A 23,271-nucleotide genomic window follows, 5' to 3' on the forward strand; every position below is an offset into this window, starting at 1 on the left:
TCCCCCTCCTTTTCATATTTTTCCCCTCTGGCAAGGTATAAGTGTCATAGCGGATTGAGAGAGAGGTGAAAAGGTCAACAATGAGAAGATTCAGGTCAAAAGGGCCACAGAAAGCCCTACATGCCACCCTCATATAAATCAGGTATCTCTCTAGGTGCAGAAATGCTTCTTGGATTTAAGTGCTGTATATGTTTACAGCATAGAAGAAGAGGAGAGTGGATATATCCCACCCTTCACTTGGAGTCTCAGAGCAGTTTATAATCTCTTTTCCCTTCCCCCCTCCACACAACAGACACCCTGTGAGGTACGTGGGGCTGAGAGAGCTTTTTCAAGAACAACTCTGCTGACAACTTGTGGCTAACCCAAGGTCACACCAACAGGTGCCTGTGGAGGAATGGGGAAATAAACTTGGTTCTCCCAGATTAGAGTCCACACTCCTAACCACTACACCAAACTGGCCCTCATATCAAAATGGCTCTCAATAACCACCTTATCTTTAAAAGCATTTCACTCATTCTAAAAGACAAAATATTTCATAGTTTTTAAATACTCCCTAAAATTTCCCATTTTTCCAGCAGAAAAACTTCTTAAAAGCATTTAAAAAAAACTCCAAGGGAAAACACCATCTCTCTCTCTCCACCCCCCCCCCCCTCAATTTTCCCACTTTTTCTCCAGGCCTTTACATCTCTACTCATAATCTGGAAATGGCATAAAGGATAATTAATAGACTCTTTGAAGGACTAGCCAGCAGCCCCCTTAGTAGCACCTAAATTGCAGTATGAATTATTCACATATACACATTTACATGCACTCCTATCTTCCACCAGTGAGTGAAGAGATTCTTTGTTTTCACTGGCATTTGTTCACGGATTCTTTTTGACCCCTCCTTTTCATGTGTTTCAACTGTTTTTATATGCGTTTTAAATTTTGTTTTAATGTTTTCATTGTTCGCCACTTTGGGGTTGATAGGCAGCTTAAATATGTTTTAAATAAAAAAAGAACAATTATTAGCATTTAACTTAAAAGACAAGCAGAACACTTCTAGGAAACCAGTCACCAAGATCGTTACAGGCTGCAAATTTTACAATTTAACTACAGCATCTGAATGTTTAAATTTACCAATTTAGCTTTGGTAGTCAGATGGGGAGAACACCAAGCTGATCTAGTTCTCTTTTGAATCTATAAATAGGATAATGACTACCTTAATTATTTTTATAACCACTTGAAAGTCAACTACATGAAAAGAGATAGGGTGTGGAAATAGCTCTCTCTAAGATTCTGGCTTATAATTAGCACAAGTGACATGCACATTTATGAGTTACAATGATCCTGTCTTACCAGAAATAATTCATGACTGTCCAGTGACCAGATCAATAACCAATCTGGACCATGAGAATCTGAAGTTATCAGTCATACTGACTGACTAGGACTGTCAACATAAATTAGGGATTTAATAGGTTAACCATAAAATGTATTTTACAAAGGAGAGGCTGTATAAATAATTAAGCATTATTTTAGAAGTCTGTTAAACATAACTGAATATTTGAAAGCCATTCCCTATATTAGAAATTTTACAGAAAAGACAGGATTTGGCTAGGAAAATAATTCAATAATGTAAGAAAAACCCATCTGAATCAGACCAAAAGTCCAACCAATCTAATATCATCTTTCTCAACTGGGTGCCCTCAAAGAAATTCACAAGCAGGGAATGAAGGCCCTACAGAAATTTTTACATACGATGATTAACATCTACTGACAAACATCTTTCCATGATTTTTTTACTATCACTTTTCAAAGTCACATAAGCTAGCGGCCGTCACAATATCATCTAGAAGTGACAGCCTTAAGTCACTTAAGTGCATTGGGTAAAATACTTTCTTCTGACCATCTGGAGCCTACTCCCCATTCGCTGGTTAGGAGTCCTAGTATTATAGGAGAGAAAGTTCTTTCTTTCCTCAGAATACATGTTATGTTTCCCCTTCCTTAACTCCCCCTGCCCCAAACTATAAGAATAGCCCAACTTTTTTAGTGTTTTCCAGCTATTCACTTTTGCCCCCCAAGTCGGAATGAAAAGTCGGACACAGATGCATTGGTATAAAAAATGGGCCACTTTAATCATCATAATCGGCAAGAGCACCCAAACAACAGACTGCTCCCCTGCCATTCGCGGGCGAGAGACCCAGCCCCCAGCCGGAGCTGTGTGACACAGCTCCCACCAGGCTGGTCCAGCAGGAGGCACGCCCCAGAGGGTCAAACCATCAGACGCACGTCTCAATGGAAGGCACCGTCTAGTCGAGCCTCCAGGACAGTCTGCATTCTCCCCACCCTGGGTCATCAAACCCCAAGGTTGATCATGCCAGACCCCTAATTCCCCAAAAGGGTGATGCTTCAGGGTCCTCCCCTAGCTGCATAGTACCATAAACCCAGGAAAACCTGCCACCACTAAGGCCAAGTCTCTACTTAGGGCTTAACACCCATCGGGAAGCCCAAGCTACCCGCAGCCCTTGCCGGAAATCCCTCAAGAAAAGCATATTACCCTTTTCTGAGAAATGCACCCCATCCCCTCTGTAGAGGTCAGGAAATTCAGTAGAAATGTCCAGATGGGGCAGATAGTGGCCCAACCCCCCTTCCAATACCTTCTTAATTTCTTTATTAGCTTTGTAGCATGCCCTCTCAATAGCTGCAGGGTCCCACGCACTACGCCAAACGAGGCGGGGAATCATGGCTGACCAAATTATAGTGGTCTCAGGCCATTGCTCCCTAATGCACTGAAAATCCTCATGGGCCTGCCAGACTAACACCTTTCCTTTCATTAGCCCGAGATCATTCCCTCCCAGGTGAATAAATAAAACCTGAGGAGGAAGGCCCATTATTAGCCCTCATAATAAAAACACTTTATTAGCCCTCATAATAAAAACAGCAAGGACACCCAAACTGCAGCCTGGTCAGGGCTACGTGTCTCAACAGACCGCTCCCCTGCCATTCCTGGGCGAGAGACCCAGCCCCCAGCCGGAGCTGCGTGACACAGCTCCCACCAGGCCAGCCCAGCAGGGAGGCATGCCCCAGAGGGCCCAACGACCAGACGCACGTTTTAATGGAAGGCACCCTCTAGTTGAGCCTCTGGGATGGTCTGTATTCTCCACACCCCGGGTCATCAAAACCCCAAGGTTGATCATGCCAGACCCCTAAATTCCTCAAAAGGGGAATGCTTCATGGTCCTCCCCTAGCCGCCCAGCCACTGAAGGCCCCTGCGCCCCTGCCACTTGAAACAAACATATCGGCTGAGTCCCAGCTGAGAGCCGACCAAAGTTCTCCGCGCCTGATGAGCGGCCCAAAACACATGGCTATGGCCACAGACGAGAACTCGGCTCCTCTGGCCAGGAACAACAGCACCTAAAAATAAAAAACAGTCAAACAAGAACATGAACCAGTAACATTTCAGTCAAACAAGCAAAGCTAGGGACTAAGCAAGGTCAAACATAAGATTTATAAGCCAATGAGCGCCAACAGCCAAAGCGCTGAATAGAAGGGGAAAAATACCCCAGGGCAGCAGCTGTCGAAGCTGCCCCAATTCTAAAGAAGTGGGTCCCAAACCGCACCCCAGACAAACCCAGCTCATCTAAAGCCCGTGACGTGACAGCCCAAAACTTATGCTTTGTCAGCAGGCTACCATTATTGTGACAGAACAAAACAACCCCCCCCCCCCAAAAAAAACCTTCCTTGGGCCCCTGAGCTGCCAAATAAGCAGCCAAAGCTGAAACTGGGCACAGCTCAAGCTCGGAGCAGGTGCCAAGCTCAAGCACGGTACCTCTTTGACCCTAATCCGTCTTAGAACGACGAACAGTAATGACCGCTTTGCCTTCAGATAACCTCAGGTCCCGTAGTAACACGGCATTACCAGAAACATCATTCCTGGACCGAGCCACAAGCTCACTAACAGCCTCGAAAAAAGCTACCAAGGACACAGCATGAAACAAGGAGGCCTCAAAAATGAAGCACACACCATACCCCAAACCCCCATCCGACCCCTAAGAATCAGAAGAGAAATAGGTTTCCATGTGTCTAGCCTAGGTCCAACCACTCTGGCCCACCCCTCCAGCATTTTCCAGAAATAAAAATCAGCGGTTTCCTCCTTATAACCCTGCACCTTACTGGCAAAAGCAAAAGCAGACAGGCGCCCCCTAATGGTTCGCACAGCAAGTCCCCTACCTCGTAGAGAAACACGGTAGTGGAGCAACTGCTCCACCGGGAGGGACCAAACAATGTGATACCCTACCTCAGTCCTAAAGTCCTCAAACTGCTGCACAGCACATTCGTGAGACTTCCTGGTGCCAGGCGCAACGGCTAGGCTTATCGCTCTGCAGGCCTCGGCTCTCCATCTGGGGCCACCTGATGAAACCTCTCCATCTATTTACGAGAGAGAGCGTTTGCCACCTTGTTATTCACCCCAGGGACATGCTTAGCTAAAAATAATATGTTAAGCTGCAGACAATGCCGAGTGAAGGCCCTCACCAAACTCCTAACCCGCTGGAATTTGGATGGAATGGAATTAATGACATGGACTACCACCATATTGTCGCACCAAAAATAAACTGTGCGATTGGCCATATCCATCCCTCACAGCCAAACTGCAACCAGAATGAGAAAGAACTCGAGAAATGTAAGCTCTCAGTTCACTCTCTCCAGCACCCCGGAGTCTGGCCAACCGTCCACGCACCAATGTCTGTGAAAATAGACTCCAAAACCCAGAGATCCAGCAGCATCAGACATGACCTGGAGCTCAGCTTCAAGTCTCATGTCTTCTCTCCAAAAGGAGATCCCATTAAAGGACTCAAAAATTCTTGCCAAACCCCCAGATCTTTCCTCATGCTACTGGTAACCCGTGTTCTATGTTGAGGCAAGCGTAGGCCTGCCATAGTGTCACAAAACCTATGGAGAAAAGCTCGCCCAGGGGTAACCACTTTGCAAGCAAAGTTAAGATGCCCAACAAGCTGCTGCAACTTCATCAAGGAGACCTTCCGTTTAAGAAGAAAGGAATGAATCCTATCCCTTAAATCTACTAGGGTTTTTTTGTTTCTTTTAAAAAGGTATCCTGGATATCCAGCTCAATCCCCCAAAAGATCAGTTTTTGAGCTGGACCCTCCGTCTTTTCCTGAGCTAAAGGAACCCCAAGTTCTGCGGCCAGCTCCATAAAACCAGACAGCAGCTGTGTCCCCACGGGACCCACAAAAAGGTAGTCATCCAAATAATGAATGACGTCCTGCAAACCCACTTTTCCGCCAACACCCCATTCCAAAATGTGCTGAAACACTCAAAAGCTGAACACGATACAGAGCAGCCCATTGATAATGCTCTGCCCATGTAAAATTGACCTTCAAAAGAAAATCCCAAAAGCTCAAAATCAGCAGGATGAACTGGTAAAAAGCGAAATGTAGATTTAATATTGCATTTCTGCCGACTTTGCACCCACCCCGCAGCGACATACCACGGCAACAGCCTGATCGAAGCTGGTATACCTAACAGAGTATAAATGCTCAGGAATCCCATCATTAACGGACCCATGGGGCATTCATGCTTGAACTGACAAGCCTTTCTGCTACACACTCCCTGAGATTCATCCTCGGCCCAGCATACGCCTGTAAAATTTCCCCAGCCTTACCACATATCCAGCAAGCAGCAGCGTTGCCCCAACTCCAGCAGCTCCTGACAATGCTGCCGATGCTGCGTCTGGACCACTGAGACCCATGGCACTGCCAGCGATGAAAGCACCAGATCCCTACCCAACTGCCAATTCTGCACGGCATCCACAGCGGGCACCTCCGCTGGAAGAGGCGACACCCCCTCCGTTTTGTCTACGGAAGACCCTCCAAGGCGGCTATTCTGTCTAAAACAGACTGCTCAAAAGAGCTATCCTCCTCATCAGACGATGAAGGCAAAGGTGCTGAGTGCTTAGGAACAGGCCGCTGTGGTCTTGGCGCAGGGCCTTTGCCCTTGGATTTGCCCTGTGCTTTAGGCATGGCTACTCAAAAATGCTGTAATCTTAATCCAATGACGAGAGCTGTGGCGCAGGGCGCTTAGGAGGTGCAGGCCGCCTGGGATGTTTAGGAGCAGAGGCCTTGCCGTTTGGCTTTCCTTGCCCTTTGAACATGTCTAACAATACACGAGTAAAAGCCCTTAAAATGGCCACCTACAATAAAATTACAAAATTGGCTGATTTTCTGCCCTAGCAACAGTGGGCCGAAGAGCTAACAAGCACAGAAAAAACCTTTACAATGGTTTGCCTGCAAGCTCCACAAAATAGCCACCGATCAGCTCCAGCAACAGCAGGTAGAAAGACAGATAGCCCAGAGCAGATACACACTAGGAACAAGGAGGGGGGTGGGTGGAGGGGAGAGCATGGAAAAGATGGTAACCCTCAGCAAAACCTAAAGCAGCAGCCCCCTAAAAAAGCCCCCTCCACGCCAAGTCTTTGCAGAACTGCAACAGGGCTGTACTCCTCCCTTCCCTCCCAGGGAGGCAAAGCATGCTTTTGCAGCCTGGCAGCTTTGCTGCAGGCTGAAAGCATATAATTCTGGCACAAGTTTCAAATCAAATGTGAAACATCTATATACTACTTGTGTCTGGACCCTATCTGCTGATAGGGACAACATGGATGCTAAACAGATTTTTCAGCAAACCTGGTGGATTTCTCAGGTTTGCAGAAAAAGCTGAAATCTTAAAAAAAAAAAAAATCTATACAGGGGTGGGGGAGTAATTTTCCCAAAAGTAAAGTAGTATTCATTAACAGGACAGGCAAGCTGTGCTGGGTTCAGTAATGGTGGCACAGCCAGGGAGCCTTGCTGGGCCCAGCAACACTGGCCACACAGCCTGGAAGCCCCTCTGGACCTGCCAGCGACCACACAGCCCAGAAGCCCCACTGGGCGTGCCACCAGCAGCCGTGCAACTTATAAGTCACACTGGTCTTGCCAGTGGCTGTGCAGCCCACCAAAGCCCAAGTCACTCTGTGCAAAAGTCAGGCGGGAGGGAATCCCCCCCCCCCAACGAGTACTGAAGGCCCACATTTGTATCAGAATAAACCTGACAAGGATGCCACTGATTCTGCTACCTGATCATTTTAAAATGGCAGACACAATTCAGCCATTTATGGAAAAATCATACAACCTACTTATATTCATAAGTATGGAATCTACACCATGAATCATTACTTGTAATATATTATGTGCTGCTGATTGTGATTGTGCATTGGTAGATACAAAAAGTTACATTTTACACTGGTTAAGTACTCTAAAATGGGCCTGATAACAGACAGGCAGAATAGACTGCTTGTGTTCATGTGTAGTCATTTCTGAAAAAAGAATGGTGTCACATCTGAGGCACCGAAGATGAACACAATAATTAAGGAGCCATAAAGAGAACTACTCTTCTCTCATGGGGGATGTGTACAGGATTTCCTCATATAACTTCACTCCACTTACAAAAAAAAGAATATAAAATTCTAAAGTATTATTTATTTGTTACATTGTATTTGGTGATATAAGCTCTTATGTCAGGAGTTAAAATGGGCAGTATACCAACAGCATTATAGTCCTGTCAAAACAGTTCCTTAAAAGTAAATCCAGTGGAATGAACTGGAGTTTGAAAGGTGGAGGCATGTCAATAGCACTATAATAAGATTGCTAGCTTCTGATATCCCTCCCAACTTTCAATTGCACTCCAGTTATTCCAGTTTAAAAAGCATGATACTCAGAGATATTCAATATAACAAATTCTGATATTTAAGGTACCCTTTCCTAGTAATAAAGCACATTAAAAGAGCGATATTGAGGAGTTTTAAAGAATTTTTTTCTTCATGCAGAATAAACTACCAACTAGGCAGTTATTAAGATGAAGACAGAAAATCACATCCAGGGCAAAATACTGCAAAGATAAAATCCCACTACCACTGATAATATAGGCTCTTATATGGCAAATGACTTGGCTACCTAATTAGATCATTATCTCAAAAAGACTTACCTTTGTTTCAGAAGGCTTCATGGCAGGTGTCTTTGTTGCTGCAGTGGAAGATGACTTGGTCTGCATTAAAGTGCAAACAAAATACTTTAACTACTTGTCTTAGTTATTAACACCAACATAGTTATTAACAGTCAAAAATACATTCATTTCAACACAAGGCAGCAAGAGAAATACACATTCAAACCCCAATGCTTAGTGATAGGTGGGATGCCAATCCCACCTACAGCCACAAAGTACGCACAACATACACTTGGCTAGAAAGTTTATTTTAATAATAACCAGTTCAAGTATGGGTTACAATCAGCAATTTTTTTGAGCAGGAACACACAGGAAGGCAGTTTCAGCTGGCTTGGTGTCAGGGGGCATGGCCTAATATGCAAATGAGTTCCTGGTTACAAGCAGCAAAAGCAACTATATAGGAATTGCAATAGCTGCATATTTAACATAACCACAGAAATATCCCATTTTACATGATGTTAATGTTGCTGGCCTAAGCTTTGGGAGAAAGATGTTTCAACTAGATTAATGGCTTCAATCAGTCTGCCAGGGACCTGTTGATCCATATATATTAAGATGTGAAAAAAATTAGTTAAAGGGATGATGTTTTGATACAATATCTTTTAATAGAAATTTATATTACTTAGGAAGCATACCAATAATCTGTTTACAAAACAAATTTAAGAAACAACAAAATATAGCTTCCCCATCTTTTTTTCTCCTGCTTCTGTATGGCTTGTGGGCTATAATAAATACAAACTGGTCTCCCCATCTTTATGATTAAAGAGCTATCCAATCTAAAGTGGTAATCATGACAAATTTGAACCAACTTTGTTAAAAAGCCTTTCCAATCATGTATACCTAATCCCGCTATAATTCAAGTTTCTGAAAACAAGCCCCTTCTTTTCAAATACTATCTAGCTTAAAGCTTTGATGAGCCCAAAGTGAAAGTTTTACTACTGCACAAGAGTTACCCTGGATGCATTTCTTACTTCAGATATCTGCTTTGACAAATACAAAAACAAGTTCTTTAAGCATTCACTGAATAAAAAACTTATGCATACATCAAATGTGTGTCCTCAACAGCATCACCAGAAACTAACTTAGGCTTCCCAACCCTCCCACCCTGGCGGGGGACCCCAGGATTTCCACCCTCTTCCCCCGCTCCCCCAAAAAATGGAAGCGGGGGGAGAGGGGGGAACGGCGCCGGGGAGTGGGCGAGGCCACCGTGCCGCACCGCTGCCGCCCCCTCCCCGCCCACCGCAGTTGCTCCTCCGAGATGGGCCCAGGCTGAGCCCATCTCAGAGGAGCAGCCAAGAGGCGGCAGCAGCACAGGGGAGGGCGAGGCAGGCCAGGAGCATGGCGAGCCACGAATCCGGGCCCTTCTAGGACCCAGACTTGCAGCTCACCACGCCCCCGGCCCGCCTCCACCCCCCCTCCGCTTCCACCCCAGAGGCGGAGCGGGCAAGGCCGCTGTAGCCTCTTCTCTGCTCGCCGTGGCTGCTCCTCCGAGATGGGCTCAGGCTGAGCCCATCTCAGAGGAGCAGCCACGGCGAGCTGAGAAGAGGCAGCAGCTGCGGGGCGGCTCGCCACGCTTCCCGGCGCCATTTCCCCCCTCCCCCTAGCTCCATCCCAGTGTCTCCTGGCTCCACCCCCAAAAGTCCCCAGATATTTCTGGGGTTGGACTTGGCAACCCTAAACTAACTCCAAGTAGTGACAGTATATTGCAGTGCAATATCTAAGGTTGAAAGACTTTCAAAAATAATATAATTTGACCACATTTCTCATATACCTATAACCAGTAAACATTTGGAGATGAGGTCATACTTTCATTAGCAGACAGTCTTGACTACTGTCAAATTACTGGTATAAAGTCATTGTTCTCCTTGATACACAACTAGCAAGTACCTGTTCGACCCTTCCTTACATTAGTCACATCCATGATTGTCATGTAGCAAATATGCATACTAATAAGAGAGTATATACATTTAGAAGAACATACCCCCTTCTCTTATAAGTCCCACGCTTTGATACTCTCAGTGACTTGCAGAATCAACTTTATTTCTGAGTAAAACAGCTCTCTATGTTAAGACTGAAAAGTTATCAAACAGTTAAGAGATCGTAGCACACACTATTCAATAAAACTCTCTTCATCTATTATTTAAGAACTGGTGAGTCAGTGTGGTGCAGAGGTTACAGTTTTGGATCTGAGAGACCAGGATAGAACCCCCAATCTGCTATAAAAGATTGCTGGGTGACCCTGGTCCAGTCACACGCTCTCAGCTTCCCTCTCAGGGCTGTTATGAGGATAAAACCAAAGAGAAGTGAACTATGTAAGCTACTCTCTGGGTCCCCATTGGGGAACATAAATGAAGTAAATAAAGAGCCCTACTGGATGAGACCAAAAAGTTCACCTAGTTTAACATCCTGTTTCCAGCAATGGTCAGTCAAATGATCTTGGAAAATCCACAAGGGGAAAGGCCCTTTAACTGCCCTTTTTGCTACCCTTTAGTTGGTTCATTGTTGATCCATGGTTTGTTTGCTACATTGTTAGATGTCCTATAGTTGGAGACATATTTGTTTCCAATCCAATCCATTTAGCTATCATGGCTAGCAGTTGTACAGACTCCTCCGATTGCATAGCTAGTTTATAGTCTATTTCCATCTTTTGTTTATTCAGGGACCACATGGAAAATGGCTCACATATGGGTTCATTTAGCAGGATCAACAACTTTCTTGATTCACAATCAACTATTCACTTAGCCTTCACAAGTACAGTGAATTAGAACATGAAACCATGGATAGCTATCAATATATCTAATTCTCAATATGGCTCCATCTGTGGACACTTAGAATCTGGAGACTGGGGTCAAGGACACACAAGACAGATCTTTAAAAAAAATCTGAGAAAGCCCCAAGTTTGCAGAAAAACCAGAACACTAAATACACACACACATTGGGGGTTAACACCCCCCGCCCCAAAAAAATCCCTGACAAAAACAGTACCTGCAGCATTACAAAACAAATGCCCTCACAATAGTATTGCCAGCCTTCACACCTTGATTTCTGTCAGTAAAAGGCAGGGCCCTTTCAAGGACTACTTTGGTCTCTGAGGGAGAACTCATGGGGGCTGGGCCTCACAACAGCCACCAGACTACAGGCTACTTACTACCTGATGTGCATGGGTTACCCTGGCCTGGTTGCTTACTACTGTTCAACATCAGCCATTGTTTGACTTTGTTCTTTAAAATTTAACTTACCTGTTTTATTCATGGTTTTATGTTGTATTTTTTGTTATTAACTGCCCTGAGCCCTGTGAACTCAGGGAAGGGCAGTATATAAACTATAAATAAATAATTTAAAATACTGTTTACAACCTCAGAAGCAAAGTTTTGTGTTCTGCTGTAACACATGAATACATGTTGGGCTTGGAAACAAATATGAAAGTGTTGCCTGGTAACTGACAATAGCTGACTGAATCATAAGGAAACAGAGCTTGGAAAGACTGTAGCTAGTTTGGAGGGAGGCACACCCAGTTCTAACACAAGACCAATGTTGAGCTGCCTGGTAAGTTATATGAAGCACCCTGTTCTTACTGAAAATGAAAGATTATAAAAGCACAGCAAGAATTAAGCCTCAGTATGGATATTTCTAGTTCCTTACAGGAACATCAAGAGCGCTCTTACAGACTACTGAACAACTGCATGTGGGGGGATCTGCAAGGATTTGTAAAAGAGAGAAAAATTCCATTTCCCTCTGCTCTTCCTTTCCCCATCTGCCACTTACCCCTCTTCTTGCTTGACATCATCTCCCCACCACATCTCATCCTCTGAGGACCTGCACCAAATTTCACTGTGAATCTCAGCATACTTTGGAGTTATGACTGTAACCTAAATAGTGCCTGGAGTGGGACCAGCTGGCCTTTCATTTTTTGATATCTACAAATACACCAAGGTTGTTGGCGACTTTTTTCTTGGGGGATTAAAAAATGAGGATTCTTTCCACAAAGCCTGGGTGGTCCCCTAGTTTTGCAGAAATCTCATTCATAGTTAGTTGACACCACTATCTATGATCGAATATCTGTACAGAAGCTAGCACTTCATAACTGGATACAGTCATAAAGAACCAAACATATTTCAAAATCAGATTTCAAGTTACAGCTAGGATACAGGTAAAAACCATACCTGAATCTAGACCTGGAAAGTAACGGTGTCTGATTCAAGCTAAAGATTCTGGAAGCAAAAGCCAGAAGTGACCCAAAAAGGTTTACCAAGGGCCAAGATCCTATTATTTACAGAAATGACTGGCCAATTCAGAGACATCATGCTGCAGAACAAACCTAGGGCCATACTTGCAGTTTATTATTTCCTTTTTTGCTGGAAGAGGACTTTGATAGCTGAGCCCACACAGAACACAGTTACTTTCTAGACTATGTCCTAGCATCAAATGTTGAGATCCTCCATTAAAACCCTACAGTCCCTGATGTGCTATTTATTAAATGGTATATGCAGATCAAATATGAATATAATTAAATCGAAAGACTGAATTAAGTGATGAGTAAAACTTACATATCTGTTTTCAGAAAGGCAGAATACACTTATGACTGCATTGGGTATATGAACCCAATATGCTCAAGGGGATGTGAGTGATGGCACTTGTAATGTCAGAATCCCTTGTTCCCCACTTCTACTGTGGCACTAAGGCTTCTGGAATCAGTTTAGAATTCAAACAAACCAAATGATGACACATTGCCAGGAGTAGCAAAGGCAGGTGCCCCTCTGTCATAATCTGTTATGGCCCAGTTGAGCTCTAGGGTAGGCAGGCCAGCCTATGAAGCTTACAAGACCCAGCAAAGGGGGCAGGGAGGAGGAGCAAACCCAAGTCCCTGCTGCTCAGCCCAGCTCCAGGTTGGTTTGCAATGGTGTTGCTTCTGCAGCTCATCCTGCACCTGGCAGGGTTGGCACAGGAAGGATGTACTTGGAGAAGCAAAAAGCCTCAAGCTTCCCTTACCTGTAATTTCAGCATTCCAGACACCAGGGGATGGGGGGGGTAAACCTCTCAGGAAGGCCATCCTGTTACTATAGCTGCATCAGGTAAGCTCATCATGAGCTGAGGGGGCAGGGAACTACTCAGTAAATGTAGGCTACTCTGCACAGCTCTCACATCACATGAGCTCAACACCTCCCAAGAGAACAAAGATCTTTACAGTCCTTACATTTCTCTTTAAATGCATAAAGAGATGAATACTGTGGGTATAAATACACTAAGAGACATAAGGCAGAATTTATGCATTACAGTATCATGAACTATAAGGATAAGTGTAGTAAATGTTAGGATATTCTGCTACAAGTTTCAAGATGCTGAACCAGAAAGGTAACTATCATAAGGAAGGATGCAGGATAATAACTTAGTAGAAACCAGGGATAAAAATGATCAGTTACAATCTAGCACACTGTGGATCCAAGTATACATTTGGTAAACATGTCAGAAACCTTTTCTTAGCCATCAACCCTAATTAGAAAAGCAGCTGCCAAAACATAGTATGTACAACTTCCTTAGCACTTCCCCTAAGAATCTTTAGATTTTACATGTGCTGCAGATGTCCTTTATGGGCAAAGACCTTCTAGCCAGCTTTTCAATAATAGATAAAAAGGCACAAATACAGCACAAGACATGGCTGTATTTTTCAGCAAATCCCAAAGAAATCTGCAGATATAATCCACAAAAAAGTCAAGGATAAATAATTTCTCTGGTCACAAAGTTGCCTTATAGCAAGTCATACCACTGGGTCTGTCAAGGTCAGCCTTGTGCACTCTGATTAGCATCAGCTTCCAAGAGTCTCAGGTAGAGGTATTTCATATCACTCACCACCTGGTACTTTTAAATTGGAGATGCTAGGGATTGAACCATAGACCTTCTGCATTCAAAGTAGATGCTCTATTCATTGAGCCATAGTTCTATCTTCTAAATAGCTCTTCTGCAACTTAATCTAAGGAAATTGTGTCATTTCCTTTGTCACTCTTGATTTCTGTAATCAGTCAAGTAAACCTAACCTTTTTGGTGCTCCACCAGGGAAGAAGGCCTCACCAAATTATCCAACTGGTAGTAGTGATTAGAGGAGCCCCATGGCACAGAGTGGTAAAGCTGCAGTGCTGGAGTCAAACCCTCTGCTCACGACCTGAGTTTGATCCTGGTGGAAGCTGGGTTCAGGTAGCCGGCTCAACGTTGACTCAGCCTTCCATCCTTCCAAGGTCGGTAAAATGAGTACCCAGCTTGTTGGGGGGAAAGTGTAGATGATGGGGAAGGCAATGGCAAACCACTCAGTAAAAAAGTCTGCTATGAAAACGTTGTGATGCGACATCACCCCAGAGTCCGAAACAACTGGTGCTTGCACAGGGGAGTAGTGGAGAGCCAGTTTGGTGTAGTGGTTAAGTGTGTGGACTCTTATCTGGGAGAACCGGGTTTGATTCCCCACTCCTCCACTTGCACCTGCTAGCATGGCCTTGGGTCAGCCATAGCTCTGGCAGAGGTTGTCCTTGAACGGGCAGCTGCTGTGAGAGCCCTCTCCAGACCCACCCACCTCACAGGGTGTCTGTTGTGGGGGAGGAAGGTAAAGGAGATTGTGAGCCGCTCTGAGACTCTTCGGAGTGGAGGGCGGGATATAAATCCAACATCATCATCATCTTCTTCTGATTAGGCTTACAAAGAGAACTGATCAGAGTTTTTAATACTATGCATGTTTATTAGCAGCACCAGAAACATTGAAATATATGTTATTTATGTAAAAGTGGGAAATTTATGACAGACCAGTGTGTTTAAATTAAGAATGCTGAAAGCATTTCTATGCTATCCTTTGGGGGGGGGGGAGATGGTATTTTAAAAGCTATTTTCTGACAAAATCAAATCAGTTTACATTTGCGACGCAAAAGCCGCGGGACTTTGTGGCTCTTCCGGGTTCTGCGGAGCAGTTGGTGCGAAATCCGCGCAGACGCTGCACGGTGAAGAGGGACGTCGCTCCGGGGTAAGCCCTGTGCGAAAACGCCCAAAATGTTTTCTGAGTGTCCTGTTTGTGTACTAGGATTGAAGAACTACAAGGCTACAGATTAGGAGACTGGATTGTTAAATAATACTCTCTGAGAATGCTGCATTGGATTCTAGTGTGATAAAGTAGTTTATATCCTACAACACAATTATTTGTGCATTTAATCCCAGGTAAAGTCTAAATTTGGCCCCATGGGAAAGTGCTTGTGCATCCTATAAACTTTTCTTAAGAGTTTCAAGTTTTGATTCCTCAGAGCAAGTCTGACAGTCTATCAAGCTCATGCATGTTTGGCCATTGTCCTGCTTGCCAGTCATGAGGAAAGAGCTAACTGTTCATAAACAGAGATTTCAGATGCATCCGATAATACAATTACACTGTTTCCTTGAAGGTGTTTTTGCTGCTGCCAACATTACTGCAATTTTTTAAAAAGCACACACTTTTTAAAAAGTTTGATGATGAAGATGATAATATTAGATGTATATCCTGCCCGTCACTCTGAATCTCAGAGCGGCTCACAATCTCCTTTACCTTTCTTCCCCACAACAAACACCCTGTGAGGTAGGTTGCGCTGAGAGAGCTCTCCCAGAAGCTGCCCTTTCAAGGACAACTCTACAAGAGCTATGGTTGACCCAAGGCCATTCCAGCAGCTGCAAGTGGAGAAGTGGGGAATCAAACCCAGTTCTCCCAGATAAGAGTCCATGCACTTAACCACTACACCAAACTGGCTTGAGATTTTTTAGTTGAGATTTACTACTTAATGTCTCTGTGTGCTTATAGTTTCTTCCCATGAAACCAGATAATATTGCAAGCAGTTCTTACAATTAATTCTCATATAGATTCCACTGACTTTACAGTCAAAGGTGGTCATTTAAAGAATGCATATGACTGCACAAGCTCAAAAAAATTCAACTGTTAGGCTGTTTAGTGTTTAGAAAATTGTCATGAAAATATTTTTGATTATCTTGTTTTTAAACATACACACAAACACAAACATTTTCATTGCTTATTTAGTTATCGTTTCAAGCCTCCAATGTCATTGTTATCAAAATACCTAAAATATGACATTATTTTAAATGCCACCTGTGCGATGCAAAGGATGATACCCAAGCATGTCTCAACAAAGAAAGAAATCCTGTTACACAGTTCGCCACACCCTGCATACACAATTCCCAATATGCACTAAGAGACAGTCAGCAATGACACACAAAATCCATACGACACAAACATGAGCTTCCACCAGTCAGCTGAAGTGAACATAAAGTTGATAAATCACCCTCAGGCATGTAGTTACAAAAAATTCACTCCTCTCTAAAGATCTGTTAAGTCATGAGTCACTGCTTTCGTAACATCTCTTCTAAAAACACCCCAAAAAACAATCAGCAGTCCTTTGAAGAAAGGATATTCCTGATAAAGCTGAAAATGATGAGACACAAATATTAATAAGGTAATCACTTTGTTGTCAACTCTGCAATGTTCAGAATGCTTCAACCCACTTGTAAAGCACGTCACTAACAAAATCATGTTTCATTTTTCAACAGCACAGAGAACTCTGGAGAACTGGGAGGATGAGAAAGAAGGAACTCCATACTGCCATTAACCCAGACAGTAACAAATCCATTTTAAATAAGCAGTACTCACTCTGCACAGCTGGTATATTCTTATTTATATTCTAACTAAGCAGATCAGAACCTAGTTTTCATTTCAGTTTCTATCCATTCTGTCCATGGTTTCAGATTTAACAAGGCCTGATCAAAGCTACTTTTTTGAAGAGGAATGTATCCAAGCAGACTCTGCCTGAAGGCTGAATGGCTCCACCTCCCTTATGAATATTTAGTAGAATGCTTTTGACAGTTCCTCAAGAAAGGGCAAGGCTAGCCTAACCAAAACGGAAACAGGAAGTGTTGCTCATGTCAAATGAACCTATTTTTCCTTGGCGGTTTGTTTTTAGGTAGGCAAGGGACACATTTATCACCAGGCATTGAAGCTACTTTATTTGCCTGACCTTAAAAATTTACCGAAGGAGCCAGGAAGGGCTGAAAGTAAGACTACAAAATATATGAGCCTTTTTTATTGGCTTTCCCCTCAGTGGAAGGAACATAATCCCTATGCCATTACTTCACTCCCCACCTATCACTTATGAAGACACTCTTTGGCATCTCCCACTGATCCAACAACAAAAAACTTAAGAAACATTCACCACTACCATCCCAAACCATTACCACCAATGTGCAGAATTGTCCCTTAAAACAAATATTCTAAAACCAAAATATATAAGATCCTCTTTTCTTTATCATATTTTTAACCGATTATATTCCAGAATGCACGACGGAAGGTCATTACACTTAAAGAGGAGGCTGCATCCAAAAAATTGTTGGCAAAGCTTCCCTGACCAAACAGAACTTTCCTTCCCACCAAACAACTTTCCTTCCCATTGCAACCAATACAAGGTCTACAAAATGCTTCTGGGGGGGAGGAGTCAGAGGACACCCTCAGGAACAGCATCATGGACACAGCAGGGGGAGAAGGAAACTGATTAATGGTGCCCACACTCTTCCACTGACAAAAGTGCCTTCCATCAGTGGAAATCAATCTTCAAATCTAACCCGTTCTGCCTCTGTGCACAGACGAATGACTTAAACATTCATTTTACCGTACCTGCTGGAGCAGATTCAATTCCACAAAAGCTTAAAAAGGTAAAGATAGTTCCCTGTGCAAGCACCAGTAATTTTACCCTACAATAAATTTGTTAGTCTTTACAATGTCACAGGATTACAGACTACACTACCAGTTGCAAGCAACTAAGAAAGGTGGACCAAAGATCTGACACCTTCAGAAATTTGTATATTTGGTATATTTTGGCAGGGCTCTTTTTCTGGCAGGAACTCCTCTGCATATTAGGCCATGCCCCCCTGATGTAGCCAATTCTCCTGGAGCTTACAGTAGATGCTGTACTAAGAGCCCTCTAAGTTCTTGGAAGATTGGCTACATTGGAGGGGGGGCATGGCCTAATAATCAGAGGAGTTCCTGCTAGAAAAAGAGCCCTGTATCTTGGCTTTTATAAAATATCAGTTAACTCCCCAACAACAACAAAAATCGCATTAAAACTCCAATGAAACTTCTAGAAATGTTGTAAGTGGAAGTGGCCCCAACATCCATCCAACAGAGTATGGTCCCCTGCTAATCCATTAAAGCCAGCATCTCCTTATTAAAATTCAGTTTTGTGAGCACTCTAGGCTGCACTGGCATCTGCTGGTCTTTAACCATTTGACTTTGGGATGCACTCCTCCAGAAATGGAACTAGTCCCGTAGCCAGGATTTGAAGAATTGGGGGGCCCTGATTTTTTTCAGGGGGCACATAGTGGCCCCAACCTCCATGGCCTTCTCTCCTACCACCGCTGAGGAGGAAAGCTGCCAGCTTGCTGCCATACAGCCTCCCCCCTCCCCACAGCTGCCCCAAGGTGATCCCTTTCCACCCCTCTTCCAGCAGCTCTGGTGAGGAGCCACTCAGAGGTTTAGATACGTGCTGCAGAGTCTCCTGCCCTTACCTGTAGCATGATCCAGCTAGGCAAGCCCGGCAGGACAAGGGGAGGTGGTGGAAGGCACCACCATTCAATTCAATTTATTGCATTAGCACATATTGCCATAGCATCGAACAACCAGATTCAGCAATAAAACAAAAGAAACAAGAAGCGAGAGAGAGAAAAAAACAGAATACCTCATGCCTTAATACAATAAGATACAATAAAACTCAATTTTAAAAACCAGATATAAAATTTAAAACATCAGAAAAAATTTAACCGGTACCACACTAGTAAACTACCCAGAATAATAATAATGAACAATTAGTGTGGTACAGTCTTTATTTTCTTTTCCATAATGCTAGTCATGAATCTTGCAACTTGGAGGGTAATATGTCTATCTCTGTCAGACAGCAAGTAGACTAGTTTCTCCTTATTTGACTTACCAAAAAGAGAAGATAAAATATGATCCAGAAACCTATTCTGTTCAATCTTAAAATCAGGACAATAAAATAGGGAGTGATAGAGGTCCTCAATGGATGTTAGGTCACAAGTACAAACTCTTTCCTGAAAAAAAATCTGCCTAAACCGGCCGAAGGCACCACCAAGTCGCAGCTGACTTCTGGGGCTACAAGACCTCTGATTTGGATTTCTTCCTGTTGGAGGGTGAGCCGAGGCTGCCCAAGCAAGGTGGCCAGCAAGACCAGGCCAGAAAACCCCTGCAGGCGAACATCACCTCTCTACTGATCCCCAGCCCCAGACTGCAGCTGGGACCTCCACTTGTGTGCACCAGCCTACCCTACCCTGCCCTGCCTGCAATGGAGCCATCCACCCCCTATGCCCGCCGCCCCACTTGAGGATCAGAACGGCCTCTTCTTGCAGGCGCCCTCTAGCCCAACACCAGCCCAATGTGAAGCTTAACTTCCAGTCCCCTTGTTTCTGCTTGCTGAGGGGTCAAAGATTTCTTCCAGCCCTAAGCAAGCAGAAGCAACAGGGAGCTTAAGTTTCAGTCCTGGGCTCCAAAAGTGCCCTGTTGTTTCTGCTTGCTCAGGGATCAGCGATTTCTTCCAGCCCCTAAGGAAGCAGAAGCAACACGAAGCTTAACTTTCAGTCCTGGGCACTGAAAGTGCTCCATTGTTTCTGCTTGCTGAGGGGTCAGAGATTTCTACCAGCCCCTAAGCAAGCAGAAGCAACACGGAACTTAACTTTCAGTCCTGGGTGCTGAAAGTGCTCTGTTGTTTCTGCTTGCTGAGAAATCAAGAGATTTCTTCCAGCCCCTAAGCAATCAGAAGCAACAAGGAGCTTAAGTTTCAGTCCTGGGCTCCGAAAGTGCCCCGTTGTTTCTGCTTCAGCAGCATCCTGCGGGTTGCCCAATGGTAGATTCAAAATGAGAGGGGAGGGGGGACTGATTCAAATCTTACAGGCAACTACTCCTGGTTGCCAACCTCTAACTCAGTTGTTTCTCTAACTGTACCCCGTAGAAGCTACAATGTGAGTATGAGGGCACAAACATTGTGTTTGGGTAGGGATCCCAGACTAGGCTGGAGGAAACCCTGGACATCATGTAACTTTGGTGAAGGGGCATGTGCTGGAAATGCCTGATACCAACCCTTGATGAGGCTGCCACTCAACATGATCAATCTGATGTTCTAGGGCTCCACAACTGGGGTATTTTCCTTTCCTGTATTGAACAAATGATAACCTTGAGCAATACCCACAGTGGATCCCATATGGTAGAATGATAGCGCACCCAAGAATTTCCCACAGAGGCGATCCTTCACAGGCTGGATGGAGTACACCACTCAAAGGCACTCTGAGCCCTTGTTCTAGTCCAAGGTGATGGGGTGACCTGGGAATTTCCTTCATGTGAGGTGGTCTTTGCAAACCAGATGGAGTACACCTCTCAAAGGCCCTCCTGGCTTTGCTTTAGCCTACATAGCAGGGCTGATCAAGCACCTAGGACTTCTGCCCTATGTCTGCTGGATGAAGTGCATGCTGGGCCTGATTCTAGCCCATGGGTTAGGGTGATTGAGCACCCAGGACCTTCTTTCAAGCAAGGTGGTCTTTACAGACTGGATGCAGTACACTGCCTCACAGAGCGTGGAAAGTACAGAGGTTGCCAACTCTTCAGGTCTCACAGGGAAAGAGTACACAAATGACTAGACGGATTTACTTTTTATATAAAATATATATTTTATTTACATGCTATGGGAACCACAATACATCAGACCAAGAACATGAAAACAGACAAGCAAACATAAAAACAAGAAAGGCTACCTTTGCTAGCCTAAAATCTGTGCACAGCAATTTAGAGTCTCTTTACCTCAGGCCTTCAAACAGCATGGCCCTGCCTCCAGCAAATTGTTGGACAGAACTCATGGGCAAGCATACCTGGATTGCTTCAGACAGGAACCCCTACTATTGGGAGTAGGGGTGTGCATTTGGTTTGGCTAAACCGAATACACCTGAGAAAAACATCTGATTCGGCTGTTTTAAAGCAGGAGTATACAGCTGAATCAGATTCTCTTATCTGATTCAGGAGCCCTACACTGCAGTTGCAAATTGCCACCGAAATTCGGCGGCAATTCAGCCCCATTATACCCTATGGGCCACTGAAATCAATGGCAAAATAATGTATAATGAAGTGCACCAGGGGGGCAGGGGGTTTGAGGTAGATGCTCAAATTTGCGGGGAAGCTTCAGGAGACTGTCTTCTACAAAACCCCCAAATTTCAAAAGGATTGGACCAAGGGGTCCAATTCTGTGGGCATCCAAATACGGTGTCCCTATCTCCATTATCCCATATGAGCCATTGAAGTCAATGGCAAAATAGGGTATAAAGAAGTGCGACTAGGGGGTAGGGGGTTCGAGGTAGAGACCCCAAATTTGCAGGGCAGCTGCAAGGGCCTCTTCCCTACATAGCCCCCAAGTTTCAAAAAGATTGGACCAGGGGTTCCCATCCTAGGGGCACCCAAAAAGGCCCATTTCTCCAAACTGTGGGGGAAAGCAATCAGTTTTCCCACTGTAATAACAGTGGGGGAAACTGATTCTGGGGGAGCAGAGGGTTTGAGGGAGAGCCCCCAAATCTGCAGAGCAGCTGCAGGGGCCTCTACCCTGAGCAGAACCTGTGCCACCATGCTGCTGCCATTGGCACAAACAGTACATTAAATCAAACTAGAGAATTTCTCTCATTCAAAAATTGGGGTGCAGGCTCTCTGCATGGACTGCTGCACAGAACCAGTGCATTGAATGCACTATTGCCATGTAGCAGAGACGGGGCATGGACTTCCAGCATGTCAAGCATCTGCCCACTGAACCACAGCCCCACAGAAGAAATACCTGTGTGGAATCCCTCAACATTCTACTTGTTGTTTGTCACTGAAACTGGAGCACAGGTTTTAAAAGAAACTGATGAAAAAACAAGGCTGCTCAAGGGGAACCTGGACTGAAATGCCAAGTGGCATGCAAACATCACCTCTGCTCTTCTTTTGAAAGCAAGGATCTTGGGAACCTGTCATTGCACCATACTTATCCTACATCTTGGTTCTGATATGGCATATTCCCAAAGAGAGAGGCATTCCTTTTCTATTACAACAAGCTGAGAGACCAGTCATCATAAAAAAACAGTCAACACAATGGAACTCCCAGGACATAACAGAGATATAAGAACATAAGAACATAAGAGAAGCCATGTTGGATCAGGCCAACGGCCCATCAAGTCCAACACTCTGTGTCACACAGTGGCAAAAAATGTTATATACACACATACACTGTGGCTAATAGCCACTGATGGACCTGTGCTCCATACACTGTGGCTAATAGCCACTGATGGACCTGTGCTCCATACACTGTGGCTAATAGCCACTGATGGACCTGTGCTCCATATTTTTATCTAAACCCCTCTTGAAGGTGGCTATACTTGTGGCCGCCACCACCTCCTGTGGCAGTGAATTCCACATGTTAATCACCCTTTGGGTGAAGAAGTACTTCCTTTTATCCGTCTTAACCTGTCTGCTCAGCAATTTCATCGAATGCCCACGAGTTCTTGTATTGTGAGAAAGGGAGAAAAGTACTTCTTTCTCTACTTTCTCCATTCCATGCATTATCTTGTAAACCTCTATCATGTCACCCCGCAGTCGACGTTTCTCCAAGCTAAAGAGTCCCAAGTGTTTCAACCTTTCTTCATAGGGAAAGTGCTCCAGCCCTTTAATCATTCTAGTTGCCCTTCTCTGCACCTTCTCTAAAGCTATAATATCCTTTTTGAGGTGCGGCGACCAGAACTGCACACAGTACTCCAAATGAGACCGCACCATCGATTTATACAGGGGCATTATGATACTGGCTGATTTGTTTTCAATTCCCTTCCTAATAATTCCCAGCATGGCATTGGCCTTTTTTATTGCAAACGCACACTGTCTTGACACTTTCAGTGAGTTATCTATCATGACCCCAAGATCTCTCTCTTGATCAGTCTCTGCCAGTTCACACCCCATCAACTTGTATTTGTAGCTGGGATTCTTAGCCCCAATGTGCATTACTTTGCACTTGGCCACATTGAACCGCATCTGCCACGTTGACGCCCACTCACCCAGCCTCAACAGATCCCTTTGGAGTTCCTCACAATCCTCTCTGGTTCTCACCACCCTGAACAATTTAGTGTCATCCGCAAACTTGGCCACTTCACTGCTCACTCCGAACTCTA

At 44.4% G+C, this 23,271-nt stretch overlaps 1 protein-coding gene across 7 annotated transcripts in view; it reads right to left on the minus strand.

Annotated features, from left to right (window-relative positions):
- CAST (calpastatin) overlaps positions 1 to 23,271 on the minus strand; it is a 92,891-nt gene that overhangs the window by 44,713 nt on the left and 24,907 nt on the right. For 4 of the 7 annotated variants that reach the window (XM_060235658.1, XM_060235656.1, XM_060235659.1 and 1 more), the window contains exon 4: positions 8,014 to 8,073. In XM_060235658.1, the coding sequence (XP_060091641.1) occupies positions 8,014 to 8,073 (60 nt within the window). Of the gene's footprint in view, positions 1 to 8,013; positions 8,074 to 16,690; positions 16,802 to 23,271 lie in introns of those variants that run through there. The other 3 variants (XM_060235662.1, XM_060235661.1, XM_060235660.1) reach the window with 2 other exon arrangements.

This window comes from Heteronotia binoei, chromosome 4 (genome assembly GCF_032191835.1).
Source record: "Heteronotia binoei isolate CCM8104 ecotype False Entrance Well chromosome 4, APGP_CSIRO_Hbin_v1, whole genome shotgun sequence".
Lineage (NCBI taxonomy): Eukaryota > Metazoa > Chordata > Lepidosauria > Squamata > Gekkonidae > Heteronotia > Heteronotia binoei.